At 44.1% G+C, this 13,766-nt stretch overlaps 1 protein-coding gene across 1 annotated transcript in view; it reads left to right on the top strand.

The window, feature by feature from the left end:
• TMEM132A (transmembrane protein 132A) overlaps positions 1-13,766 on the top strand; it is a 34,038-nt gene that overhangs the window by 16,584 nt on the left and 3,688 nt on the right. The window contains exons 2-10 of the mRNA XM_060262558.1: positions 1,193-1,407; positions 1,534-1,752; positions 3,224-3,624; positions 3,902-4,051; positions 10,224-10,416; positions 10,515-10,658; positions 11,326-11,531; positions 12,513-12,789; positions 13,429-13,620. Coding sequence (XP_060118541.1) covers positions 1,193-1,407; positions 1,534-1,752; positions 3,224-3,624; positions 3,902-4,051; positions 10,224-10,416; positions 10,515-10,658; positions 11,326-11,531; positions 12,513-12,789; positions 13,429-13,620 — 1,997 coding nt within the window. The remainder of the gene's footprint in view (positions 1-1,192; positions 1,408-1,533; positions 1,753-3,223; positions 3,625-3,901; positions 4,052-10,223; positions 10,417-10,514; positions 10,659-11,325; positions 11,532-12,512; positions 12,790-13,428; positions 13,621-13,766) is intronic.

Raw genomic sequence — 13,766 nt, 5'->3', positions numbered from 1 at the left:
ACTGTATAAAGGACACAGACAAACACTATTAAATATTTTTTAAAACTTAAAAAATAAAACATGCTTAAAACATTAACACTCATTGATCTTAAAAGTACTTTCTTTGAATTTCTCCCATGGGATCCAGGGAACTGGGCCAAGGAAGCTCTGACTCTTTCCTTCCTTCCCCAGGGGACCAGGAGGGGGAAGAACCTCAGCCAATAGAAGGAAGAGATGCTTGGCTCAGTAGCTCTGCTGTGTGATTGAGAGAACCTGGCAAAGCAAGCTCTCCCTCCCCTACTTCCTCCCCATGGTAGGAGCCTCAGCCAATGGAGAAAACAGAGCTTTTGCTTTGTAGCTCCTGTGTGATTGAGCAAGCAGAAGGAAGCAAAAGAGAGGGAGAAGGAAGAAGATGACAGTCAATTGCTTGGGGTCCTGATTTGACCCCCAGGCTGCATGTTTGACACCCCTGCCTTAGAGTATATGAACATTGATAGGAGGGAGGTCAAGGAGGTGATTAGCTTCTTGAAATATTTTTATAAGACAAATCTGTGGTTGTCCTTTGCCTTTTCTTAGTGTGCATAAATAATACAACATGCATAAACACAGAGATTCATTGCTTCTTTACCTCTTGTTCCACCTTGATTAAAACTTAGTAGGGCTTCTAAAAGCAAAAGAGAGCCAGTTGGGTGTAATGGTTAAGTGTACGGACTCTGATTTGGGAGAACTGGGTTTGATTCCCCACTCTCCACTTGCAGCTGCTGGAATGGCCTTGGATTAGCCATAGCTCTCGCAAGAGTTGTCCTTGAAAGGGGCAGCTTCTGGGAGAGCTCTCAGCCCCACCTACCTCACAGGATGTCTGTTTTGGGGGAAGAAGATAAAGGAGATTGTAAGCGCTCTGATTCAGAGAGAAGGGTGTGGTATAAATCTGCAGTCTTCTTCTTCACATTTCTTTTGGAGGTTAGCTCTGGTCCTTGAACCATGAGTTGGCCATCTCTGATCTAAGGCATGAGGCTGGACTCCAGGAGGTGAGGCTTTAATCCATGATGAGGACAAAACTAAATAATCTGATGATAGCCAAATACTGCCTTTGATTTGCTTTTCATCTTAGCTGAACATGGAACATTTGAGGGGGGATCTCTTCTTGTGTATATATGAAGTATGGGAGAAGTTATATACCTGATGTTGATAGATGTGGTTCTCCTCTCTGCAGTGAACTGTGAATCCGACCCCCCTGAGGTTGTGTATCTACCCACTGAACTAAAGGTGCTAAATAGCGAGGATCATTTCCGTCTTCAGCGTACAGATCGTTATCTTCCAGGAAATGCATCCCTAAGTTCTTGCTCTGAGACATTCCTTTTCCTCCACCGTCACCTCACAGCCAAACCCACCATCCAAGCCGCCTATCTGCCTTTCATTGCCCAACAGGTAATTACTTTGTCCAGCTATGAGGAGGAAACTCCTCAGTGTGTAAGGAATGCATCATAATAATGGATCACCTTAATTATTCTAAGAGGAACTTCACCACAGAACTCAGTCCTTCTCTCTCCCTAGGCAATACCAGCTGACAGCTCCCAAATCCAAGATGTCTCTGTTGCCTGGGATGTCCGTGCTGTGTCCATTGAAGGCACAGTATCTCCTTATGAGCCATATGCCAGGGTCCTCTTCCACCTCCAGGGACAGGATTGGATGTCAGAACAGCAGGCCCTGCCATGTGTCACCCTGCATGTCTTCCACCAGGCACAGGCTGTTCACAGAGCCTGCCACCTCCAGGTTGGTGCTGCCTGCATGAATAACATTTCTGTCTGTGAAGTAGTAAGGTAGCTGGCACTGAAAAGCCTCAGGAAGCAAACTGGGGCTTAGAAAAGTTGCAGGTCTTGGCTACGTTATGATGAGTAAATCTGAGCTCTGCAGAAGAGGATCAAAGTGCCAAATGACAAAATGGAAGTGGAATGCACTTATGAGAGTGATTCTTTTGCTAATAAGACCTGGTACACAGAAACATTGTGTGAGATTCCATTCTTTGGAAGCTGCAAAGTAGAGAATGAATGAACATTGGTCTGGCATGGTTTAAGAATCTCTCTTGCTCCAAGTGACACATGACTTGTGTTTCAGTTTTGTAACTCTACATCAGGGATAGCATCCATTCAACAATATGTCTCTCCTTTTCATGGCTGTATAAAATAGTGGCTGTTGAAAAGGGCAGCTTATTATGCTGTCATTTTTGAGAAGTGAGAAAAGATGTCAAAAATTCCTTGTTATGTATTAAAACTAGTGATCCTTCTATTCCATTGGATGAGTATTTCCACTGCATGAAACCAGCTCTTTTTAATATGAGCATTTTTAGTTCCAATGTTGGAAAAAAATTTCTTAAAATTAACAGGTTTCTGAGTGTTTCAGCTGTTTGTAGGTAAAGCAAATGTTTTGACTTCTAAAATATGGGGAGAGGGGTGTTCAATCCACACATACCTGCCATAAGCAAAATCGAATATACTTCCTGAAATAATTTCCATTTGGAACACAAATTAAAATATTTTGTAATTTCTCGATAAGAAAAACAAAACATTAACCCATTCTAGACTGGAAGTGTATTGGCTTTGCATGCAATGAGCTGCATGAATTCCACCTTTGCTTCTTTCCTGTAAGTGAACATATTAAATGCACAGTTGATAGACACAGTGAATTCTGCAGTGGGTGAAGGTGCCTGCCAGTATGTGGGGTTTGTATGGGAAAGGATACTTAGCCATCATATATTCTGTGAATGGAGGGAAAAGTTACACTTGATATAAGTTCTTCAGGAGTATCTGAATGATTCTCTTAACTAAGTCACTACTTTTGTACTGCCTGTTAAAATGTGAACTTAGGAAGATCTTTCAAATTCTCCCAAAGAACTGATCCCAGTTGCTTGTGAAAGAGCTTACGTGGGTGAGATAAAGTAAGATTGGTCGAGGAAAGGGTTGCAAAAAGAAAATGGGTCACTGCACAAAGGGGCATATTTCACTGGTAGATCACATGTTTTCTGTACAGAAGGTCTCAGTACATTCTCATATCCAGTTAACAGGATTTCTGACAGCTGGGCTAAAGCAGACTTGCCTGAAATTTCTGAGAACCTCTGTTGGTCAGAGCAGAAGTTTCTAGTCTAGATAGACAAACTAAGAAAGGTTTTAAGGGTCTGTGTGTCTTCAGGGGGTGCTTAACAGGAGGCAAAGGAAGTGACTTGACTCTCTCTGCTTTTCATAACCAGGCACCCTTGGGTGTGTGTGTAGTAGAACTAGAGCTTCCCCCTCACTGGTTCTCCCCTACACCGCCCATGAGCCAGCACGGATCAGAGAATTTCCCAATCACTCCTCAGCGAGCCGAGCTGTACTATGCTCTGGAACCTGTACTGCCTGGGAAGATTCCTGGAGAGTGTGCCCATGCAAGGCCCCAGGAAAAACCACAACTGGCTTCTGAGGGCACCAAGGAGCAGCTGAACTATGTTGGTCCTGTTGACATCAGAGTGATGAGCCCACCACGACGCCAGGAAGTTCGGCTGGATGACAATGTGATGGTCCGAGTTCCTGACATGGCACTGCGCCCAGGGCAGCTCTTCACTGCCACCCTCATCCTGCAGCAGAACTTCACTGCTGATTTGCTGACGCTCCGGTGAGTTAAAAAGGCCATGTTGTCATGGATTGATTTCTGTCAGAACTTACTGATTCCACTGAATTGCAGAGGAGCTTGAATTTCAGGAAAAAGTCTTCAGGGTCTTATCTAAGATTCAAACATTCCTCAATTTCAGATGGCTTAAGGCTTAAGCCTTGAAATGCTCCTTCCTTTGGGGTTGATTCAAGCTCCCCCAAGGCCTACCATCTAGGTGTTTGTTGGCTGTTTTACTGATTCTTACCTATTAGTAAACCTTATTTTCCTACTTCTCTTTCAGAATCAAAGTGAAGAAGGGTCTACAGGTTCTGGCTGTTCGTCCAACAAAGCCTGAGGCTTGGACTGCAAAGCTAGACAAGTTCAAGGGTGCCAAACACCATACTGCTCTGGTTACTTGTCGCCGTTCTATTGGCAGCTCACTGGACTGGAGGTAGGTTTGGAGTGCAAGCTTACTTCAACAGAACCATATGAATAGACTGAAGATGAGAATCCTTGCAACTCTAATAGAAGTCAGGGCACATGCTCTGGGTACCTTCCAATGAAAGGAAGATGGCAGTGCCCAATTGCACATGTAGCTTCAAAGGCAGTACTGAAGTCAAGTCTATGTGTATTTCATATTTAAGAAAAATCAGAGTTTTGCAAAAAAATATCTCAGTCTGCAGGCTGTATAAATTACACAGTTTGAATATGCATAAATTTTCACTTGAGGTTGTGATGACCTGCCTTGATGAGAGCACCATCCTCTGCTGCTGTAGACTGCCATTGGACCAGAAGGGGTGGGTCAGCAGCAGCCATGGAAAGGAGTGGCAAAATTGGCACTTCAGTAACATCACACTCAGCTGCCAAGCATGTGTCTGCCAGCACCAGACTCACCAGTTGCCAAGCATGTCGTGGCAATAATCGTTAAAATAATCCTTAAAAATCCCACCTCTCCTCCGGGGCTCTGAACTAATCCTTGGGAGGGGGTGAGCCAGTTTAAGTTTAAAGTGCAGTTGTGGTGTTGTGATGGACTGCACTTTTAAAAGCTTAGAAGTGCTGTACAAACAGCTAAAGGACTGTGAATGGTTAATTCTTCACAGAAATGGAGAGCCTTGAGTGACAGGCTGCTCCAAGCATTCTGATTAGATAGCATCAGCTGAATAGGCACAGTTTTGAGAGAGCTGAAGAGGAGAATTCATTTGGAATTCAGCCCTGATTGAGAGCAATTTAACACAGACAGGAGAACTGGGGATAGTTGGCAAGAATGGAAAGAGGATAGATCTTCTTTAGAGAGAAGGAATTTCCCTACCCAGTTTAAACAGGGTTATATCTTTGAAAAATCCCTGGTCTGATGTGGTTAGAAACTGCCTGTAGAAACCTTAAGAGTTATTTTAAAACTCAAGACGAGTACTGGTGTTTCAAGAGAAGGGGTTTGGGTATCAGCCTTCTGTAAACCAAAAGAGCCAGAGAATACACAAAGAAAGTGTACTTTGTGTACCCCTTCTCACAATATTAGAACTTGTGGACATTCAATGAAATTGCTGTGCAGTTGGGTTAGACAGATAAAAGGGAGTACTTCTTCACCCAAAGGGTGGTAAACACATGGAATTCACTGCCAAAGGGGATGGTGGCGGCTGCTCTAAGACATAGACAGCTCTAAGAGGGGATTGGATAAACATATGGAGCAGAGGTCCATCAGTGACTATTAGCCACAGCATATTGTTGGAACTCTCTGTCTGGGGCAGTGTTGCTCTGTATTCTTGGTGCTTGGGGTGGGGGGGTCACAGGGGGAGGGCTTCTAGTGTCCTGGCCCCACTGATGGATCTCCTGATGGTGCCTGGTTTTTTTGGCCACTGTGTGACACAGAGTGTTGGACTGGATGGGCCATTGGCCTGATCCAACATGGCTTCCCTTGTGTCCTTACTGAAGTGTTTGGAAAACACTGAAACAAAAGCCTCTCAACATAAAAAATTTAAATAACTGTGATTAGCTTAAGAAACTCTCATTAGCCTGAAGGAAAGGAAAGGTCTCTTGTGCGAGCACCAGTCGTTTCCGACTCTGGGATGAAGTTGCTTTCACAACGTTTTCATGGCAGACTTTTTACAGGGTGGTTTGCCATTGCCTTCCCCAGTCATCTACACTTTCTCCCCAGCAAGTTGGGTACTCATTTTACCGACCTCAGAAGGATGGAAGGCTGAGTCAATCTCGAGCCAGCTACCTGAAAACCCAGCTTCCACTGGGGATCAAACTCAGGTCATGAGCAGAGCTAGGACTGCAGTACTGCAGCTTTTACACTCTGTGCCATGGGGCTCTTCCATTAGCCTGAAACAAAAAACTAAAATCTGTGCATGTGCTGGTTTTACCTCAGAGTTTATATTGTTACCTCAGAAATTTCAGCTGTTGATTTCACCTGACCTTTCCTCTCTATGCCAAATAAAATATTTTGTTAGTTTTGAATTTCAAAATGTCTCAAATGCCATTTTCAGTGGTTTATGTTAAGGGGTGATCCCAACCCTTCCTTCAGGTTCCTGAGCTGAGCCAGCAGAAAAATATACTGATACCAATTTCTCACCCCCAGGCTCCACCCCCAGGCTTCTGTTTTCCCCGGCACAAACTATCAATTTCCCACCAGTTGCTCCATGGGCGCAATTTGACATGTGGCTTCCTCCACTTTCCCTTACACCTTTGTGATGCTGACTTTTAAGGAGTAAGAAACCATGAGGGGAACTGGACTGAGCCATGTGTCAAAATGTGTCCACAGAGCAACTGGTGGGAAATCGACTGTGGAGTAACTAGTGGGAAGACAACCTGGGGGTGGAGCAGTGCTAGTGAGAAATCAGGGTGGGACAGCCAGAGTTCTTCAGGAAAGAAGGAAACAAACCACTAGGGTTGCTCAATCAGAAAGGCAAATAGAAATGGAGGGAAAATCTTGTCTCTGAGGGAGGGAAGTGGACAGGGCTGTCAAGAAAAAAAACCTTCTTTGGACATGGATCTTGCAGATTTGGAAAGGAGAATCAATTTAGCCAGGATTTTATTTGGCTTTTATTTAAGGTTTGGGATCAGTTTAGGGAAGAATCTGTGGAAAGGTGCTCTGTGTGGGGAAAGAGCAGCCTTGAACTTGTTGAGGTAAACTGACTGGAGAAAGGGGAATCAAACCTCCCTTCAGAGTTTATTTACTTTATTTGAGAGCAGGTTTTATTTTACAAAGCAGCCCCGTGGCACAGAGTGGTAAAGCAGCAGTACTGCAGTACTGAGGTCTGAACATTCTGCTCACGACCTGAGTTTGATTCCAGTGGAAGCTGGATTCAGGTAGTTGGCCCAAGGTTGACTCAGCTTTCCATCCTTCCGAGGTCGGTAAAATGAGTACCCATCTCGCTGGGGGGAAAGTGTAAAAGACTGGGGAAGGCAATGGCAAACCGCTCCATAAAAAGTCTGTTGTGAAAGCGTTGTGAAAGCAACGTCACCCCAGAGTCGGAAACGACTGGTGCTTGCACAGGGGACCTTTCCTTTCCTTTATTTTACACAGTGAAGTCACTCACACATAACCATTATCCTGTTAAATAAACTTTTACTCTTCATCTCTATCTGAGTTTTGTTTGTTGAGGCAAATGTCTAAGAAAAAAATGATCTCTATTAACCTCCCAAATAGTACAGCCTTGCATAGGAGTGTCAAACATTTTGAGGGCAGGATCTGACATAAATGAGATCTTGTCAGGCTGGACCACATGTGTCATAAAATGTAATGCCAGGTAGTGGAGGTATAAATTTTATAAAGGGCAAACACAATTAAAGATTTTTAAAAACTTAAAACAAGGGAGAAGTGCAAGGCTCTCTGTGGCTGTCCACATTGCTATAGCTCATCTCCAGTATCCCTTATTCACAATTCCACAAAAGCAAACAAACAAACACACAAACACAACACAGACACACAGAGAATGTGTTGCAGAATGGAGTTTCCTGAGTATCTGTTTTATATTTTTAAAGGACAATAGTCAAGCACTAATGATGAATGTATAAGTATGCACCTGCTTAAATCTCAGAGCAGAAAAGGGGCAACAGAATAATTTCAGCCAATGAAAGCAGGGTTTTCATGTTCATCATAACTCATGATCAGCTAAAGCAGAATAATGCAAAACAATACAAACTACACAATAAATTATGCCAGTGAACAGCTGCAGAACAGCTCCCCCTTCCATGAATGAGTTGAATATACTAAGATGCTTCAGTCCTTTTATTTTATTGCTTGATAGCTGTACAATTAAAATAAACCTGTATTATTTGCAGACAGGCCTTCCTCTTGGCCCAGCTTAGTCTTTCCTCTCCACCTTCTCCTTGGCTTCATTCTAACTGGTTTTCAATTCCTTTGTTATCACCTCCTTTTCTATCCTTCTCTCTATTGCATCTTTCTCTTCTCCACCTGTATCTGCCATTCTGTCTGTGCCTATTTCTCACTCATACCTCAGTTTTTTCATCCAATTTTATCTCCCACTTCCACTGCACTCTCCTTCCATCATATATCTCCTCCCCTCTCCCCCTATGTCAGCTTTTCTCTAATTGCCCATGTTCTATGGCTGCAGCTCAGCTGCACTTACTGGCCTGGCTTTCCCTCCTCTCATGCAACCTGGATCCTCCCAGGGCCAGGGTTTTAAGAAAACATGTGTAGTGGCTATGGAGAGAGGGGCAACTCTGTGGCAACTGTCTTCTGGACTGAATGTTCAGTCCCCCACTCTGGCCTCTCCTATAGATTCTTTAACCCCCCCCCCCAAATCAGATAGAAAGGAGGACACAAGTTGTGGGGCTGGTAGTGTGTAAGCTATGTGCTCCCAACAGATCTCTTATTTGGAAACCTGCTAAACCAGAGATGTTAAATGTGCAGCCTGTGGGCCTGATCACCCCCACAGGGCTCCTATCAAGCGCATGAACAACTGCCTATTGTCTGCTTCCTTTCCCCTCTCCTGCTTCCTTCAGTCACCATTTTTCATTTCTCTTGTGTGATACAGCAGAACAGAGCAGCCTCTGCCTCTTTCCCTCTTCCACCTCCCCCAAAGAAGTAGGAGGCAAGAAGACCCTCAGGCAATGGAGGAGCTTGACTCTGTAGGGCTGCTGTGAGGTAAGAGAGCCTGGCACAGTTTGAGCTCTCTCAATCAAAGCTTGAGTTGTGCCAGGCTCTCTCAATTGTGCAGCAGAGCTACAGAGCCAAGCTCCTCAATTCGCTGAGGCTCCTCGTCCTCCATTGGGAAAGAGGGAATAAGTGGGAGGCTCCTTTGCTTGGCTGCATCGCAGGGAAGAAATACAAAAAGCACCCTTCCGCGCAGTTTTATTCAAGGCAAGACCTTTTTGCCTTACTATTGTGTGTGTTTGTGTGAGTGTGTGTTGTGTGTGTGTTTTGGGGGTGTGTGTTTTGTTAAACTCATTTTGCCAGGACTCTCCTAGGTGCAAGTGTATTTTTGCACTGTATTCGTGCCATCCTGATCCAGTCTTTCTCAGTAGGAAAGCAATGCGAACTACTTATTTTGCACTGTATTCATGCCCTTCTAATCCTGATCCAGCCTCATAGGAGTTGCAGTTATTTTTCTGGGGAAGACTTCTTGATAAAAAAGGCAAAAATACACACTAACAATGGAATCTTAACCCAATTATAAATGGATCAGACCTCTAGATGATGGAGGAGCTCCCATATTTAGAGATTTCCTTTATGGCTTCAAAGTGTCTCTCCTTTAGTAGGACAGAAGATGTGAGCAGCACTTCCTTCCTTTTTGTTAGCTATTTTAGGGAAAGATATTTGACTATATTTGATCAGTACATTCCCCATATGCTTGGTCAACCGGTTGGATAGAAATATAGGAATTACATAACAGATAAAGGGCCCAGCTCCTCATGTACCACAGTCCAGCTAACCTGATGGTGTGCAAGCCATTTCAGTGCAAAGAGAGTTGCTGTTGGTGAGGAGACAAGGACTGAATTATTGAGCACATGAAAAGAATTGTATGGGAATACCAATTAGATACTGCTTGGACACTGACACCATGTGGTTCATACTGATGAGATTCTTCATTATCATTGCTCCAAAGAATTTTGTTTCCTGTTCACCTTCTCCTGGACTGTGTACACCATTCATTTAGAATTGATAGGTATTTATTTAAGGCAAAAGCCACCATCTTAAACAAAAAGAATATCTATACATATCCATAAGAACTATCTGTAAAAGCAGGATAAAAGTATTATGACATTATTAAAATTGAGAAATATACAGAAATGGCCATTAAAACAAACATATTCTGGCATTTTAAGCTACTAATAATTTTCTCGTCCTAAAGGCGAACCAACCAAATTTAGCTACTTTAAGAGTGACTGCAGGATATTTGAACAAAGCAGGAGTCCTTGCCTTCAGACCAACACGGCTGCCTTCTTGGATCTATCTGCAGGATATTTGCCCGCCAGTTCTTTAAGCTGGTATATTTTTGACTGCTGGTAGGGGGAGTAATCATAGAAGGCAGGAAGGTTTCCCTGTGCTTACTATACACTTTGCATTCATAAAAGACATGAACTAATTACTCTATGCCATCATTACAGCAATACCCCATTCACTTAGTTTGCTATCTCCTATCCCCATCTCCACTTAGGGCAGCAGATTTCCCAGACTTCCTGTATGTGGATTTTGTAGTGGAGAATGGCACAGCGAGTCCAGCTTCCACACGTACTGTGACCTGGCAAGTGGAATATCCCGGCCAGGACCCTGAGGCTGAGAAGGATAAGATGGTGTGGGAGATCCAAGTGTCAGAACGAGATGTGCGAGCCTTGGTGCCATTGGTGAAGGTAAGACCAGAGGGTCCATCTTTTCCCCTCATGGGAAATTCCTGGGCATCCTATATTAATCATTGATCTTATTATACTTTCTCCTCTGCCTTATTTAGGAGCAGGAGATTGTGAACACTGCACTCCTGACAGGAATTTCTCAGTCAGTACCTGTGAAGCTGGTTGTGGTAGAAACTGGTGGAGCTGTGTCTGAGGTTACTGAGCAGATGGGCTGTGAGTCTTCTAATAAACAGGTCCTGCAGGTGAGAAATTATCATGCTTCAAAATGATGTATCTCTGTCTTCACTTTCAGGAATGGAATCCCTTCCCTATTATATCTTAACTCATGTGTTCCACACTGTATGCCTACTTCTCTCAGACAAGGTTCTGTTTTCCCCCTGTGTCTATCTTGTGTATCTTCCTTATTACTCATCATGCTCTCATGCCTCTTAGTTTGCAAGCTTCCCCTTAGGTCCTTTTCATATGGGCTCTTTTAAACTTACTTTTGCCTCTGAAGGCAAAAAGATTTTTTAAGGTATCACACACAGGATAAAATGCAGGAACGACAAAAATTAAAGCAGAACAAGTTTTGGAAAATCCAAATTAAAGCTTTGTTAACTTCAGGAGGACAGTGCTTCATCCTTAAAATCATTTGTCTTCAGGATCCAAGGTGGGTTTTACTGTGTGAAACCTTTAAAAAAATCTGTCTTGAGAAGCCTCTTTGCCCCAGTAAGGTACAAAAGATGGAGGCTATTTGCTGAACTGCACAGCAAGGGATGGCAGAGAATGTCCATTCTACTCACATGGCTTGGCTGATTTTGAAAACGGGGCTAGGACATCCTCTTTCTAACACACTTTGCCTTCTCACGCTTCCTGTAAATATCTCTCTGGGCACTCAGTCTCTTAACTTTTTCTTTAATACATCATCAGGTATCAGATGTGTGTGATGCTGTCTACGTAGGGGGTAAAGAGAGCCGAGGAGCACGTGGTGTACGAGTAGATTTCTGGTACCGTCGACTCCATGCTTCACTGCTGTTTACTGTCTGGGCTCCACTGTTGCCTCTGCGCATCGAGCTGACAGACACTTCCCTTGAGCAGGTGCGAGGCTGGAGGGTGCCTGGCACTGCCCCAGAAGGGTAAGTCATATGGAATCAAGTGGGTTACCAGCATCATGTTGCTTGATTGAGCATACTGTTTACAGTCTAGGGTGGTGATTTCCTGCCTCCTGGTGTAAGCCTTATGATTAATCTACTGCAGGGATGGCCAACAGTAGCTCTGCAGATGTTTTTTTGTCTACAACTCCCATCATCCCCAGCCAGCATGGCCAATGGCTGGGGCTGATGGGAGTTGTAGGCAAAAAAAAAAACATCTGGAGAGCTACCGTTGGCCACCCCTGATCTACTGCATAAGATCCTGACTACAGGAGAGGAAGGCTGTAGGAGGTCAATTTCAAGCAGATATTTAGCATTCTTGTCCAGAGTTTTGATAACTTGTAACAAGGGAGAGGACCTTTATGTTAGCACAGGTCCATCTGAACGTGCAGCCATGCAAACCCAGCAAATGTTTTGCTTATAGACAGCTGTTGGTGTGAGGGTCCAAGAGATCAAAGTGCAAAAATAGGTTGATACCTTATGCTTACTGAACACTCTGTCGATGGTATAGAAGCATGTGAGGTTCTGAAATAGACCAAAGACTTTGCCAGCATACATCTGCAAACTTGTATGAGGAATATATGGCTCCATCAAGGCAGGAGGGAGTACTACTGAGGTCCCTGTTCCCCATCACTGTGCTGATTCCAGCCAGATCTTCCAGGCAACTTTCTCTGCTGAGATAGTTTTAGTTTATTTAACATATTAATAAATGGTTCCCGTTATCCTCATGGTTGGTTACTAGAGTGATACTTGTGCACTGGAACAAAGACATCAGTTTAAGCAGCATTTCATTCATTGGATCCTGTGAACCTATTCTGCTAGTTGTTTTCTGTTATGTGGATTTTCCTTGGGGATAATGTTGGCCAGTCTGATCTCTGTGACTTTACTGAAATAATGTGTGTGGAATGTTTCTAACTTTTGAAATTCATTCATGTTAAGTATTATTATTGCTTCTTTTCCAACCAGGAACCTGGCTGAGCATGAAGAGGGTGGAGAGGAGTTGGAAAGGAGAGCTCGTGGCTGCCGGCTCCAGTACCAGCGTGCTGGGGTCCGCTTCCTAGCCCACTTCGTGGCTCATCCATTAGATGGTGGCCGTCACCTGACTTACATGCCAAGTTCCAGTTGGCTGCTGGATGTCTCACATCTAGTGCAAAAGCATGCTAGGATCCAGGACCCCCGGGTGGCAACATTGGAAGATGGGAGTGTAGTGATTGGTCGTGAGCCAGGAATGACATCAGTGGAGGTAAGAAGTTTGTTCATTACTGATGTGGACTGGAATGAGACATATGCACTGTGTACTGATAACTTACTGCCGAGGGACTGTTGACACGGTTGGGATCTGTGAGTTGTCTCCGTTTGTGTAAGGGTGCTTTGGATGATGACCTGCAGCTGCATAACCAGCATGGACTTTTGAAAACAGTTGCTTTGAATTTGGGTAGAGTTGTGATTGCTGATGTGTTTGGATGCAGCAGAAGGAGAGGTGGGTAAGTGAAGAACAAAGCAGACTAGTATGAGTGATGTCAGGTTCCCGGGTAGATTGAAAACAACACGAAAAGGCATATGGTGAATGGTGGGGGAGGGAATCTAAAAAGCAAAAAATGCTAAGCAGTTTTGGAAATTTCCCAGGGAAGTTACTAGCCCATAAATATCTTCATGATCTTTTCTGGCCATGCATGAATAATTTGTGAACTAAAAGGGAAAGGGGAAGACAAATCTCTGCTTGGCTACTTGGAGGCAATTCTTACTCAAAGTGACCAGGACTGTAGCTGTTCACTAGCTTGGCTTTGGGACAGATAAGATGGGGCATCAGGGAACCTGGGTATTGGTTCTGTGAGCTGTCTACTCTTGAAGTTCATCATGTCTTCTCTGCTCCCTGGTTCAGGTGCGCTCTCCAGTGTCTGACTCAATCCTGGGGGAGCAGACTTTAGTGGTGTCTGATGAGAAGGTTTCCATCTCTGAACTACAAACCCAGCTGGTATCAGGTCTCTCACTGTCATTCTCTGTGGAATCAGAACACCCAAATGTCTTCACTGCTATGTGTCAGGGACTCTCTGCCCTGCGTTCTTTGAAGCAGGTAAGAAGGCTAGTAGAGTGGAGGAAGAACTCAATGGGCAGTCATTGGTTTTGTTAATTTAATATGCAGCAGTTTCATGGGCCAAGCAGGTAATGAATGTACATGTAGAAGACCTGTTCATGTCTGGCAGATTCTTGCCAGGAGGC

Source organism: Heteronotia binoei, chromosome 21 (assembly GCF_032191835.1).
Source record: "Heteronotia binoei isolate CCM8104 ecotype False Entrance Well chromosome 21, APGP_CSIRO_Hbin_v1, whole genome shotgun sequence".
Taxonomy (NCBI): Eukaryota; Metazoa; Chordata; class Lepidosauria; order Squamata; family Gekkonidae; genus Heteronotia; species Heteronotia binoei.
This window is presented reverse-complemented; position numbering and strand designations above follow the sequence as displayed.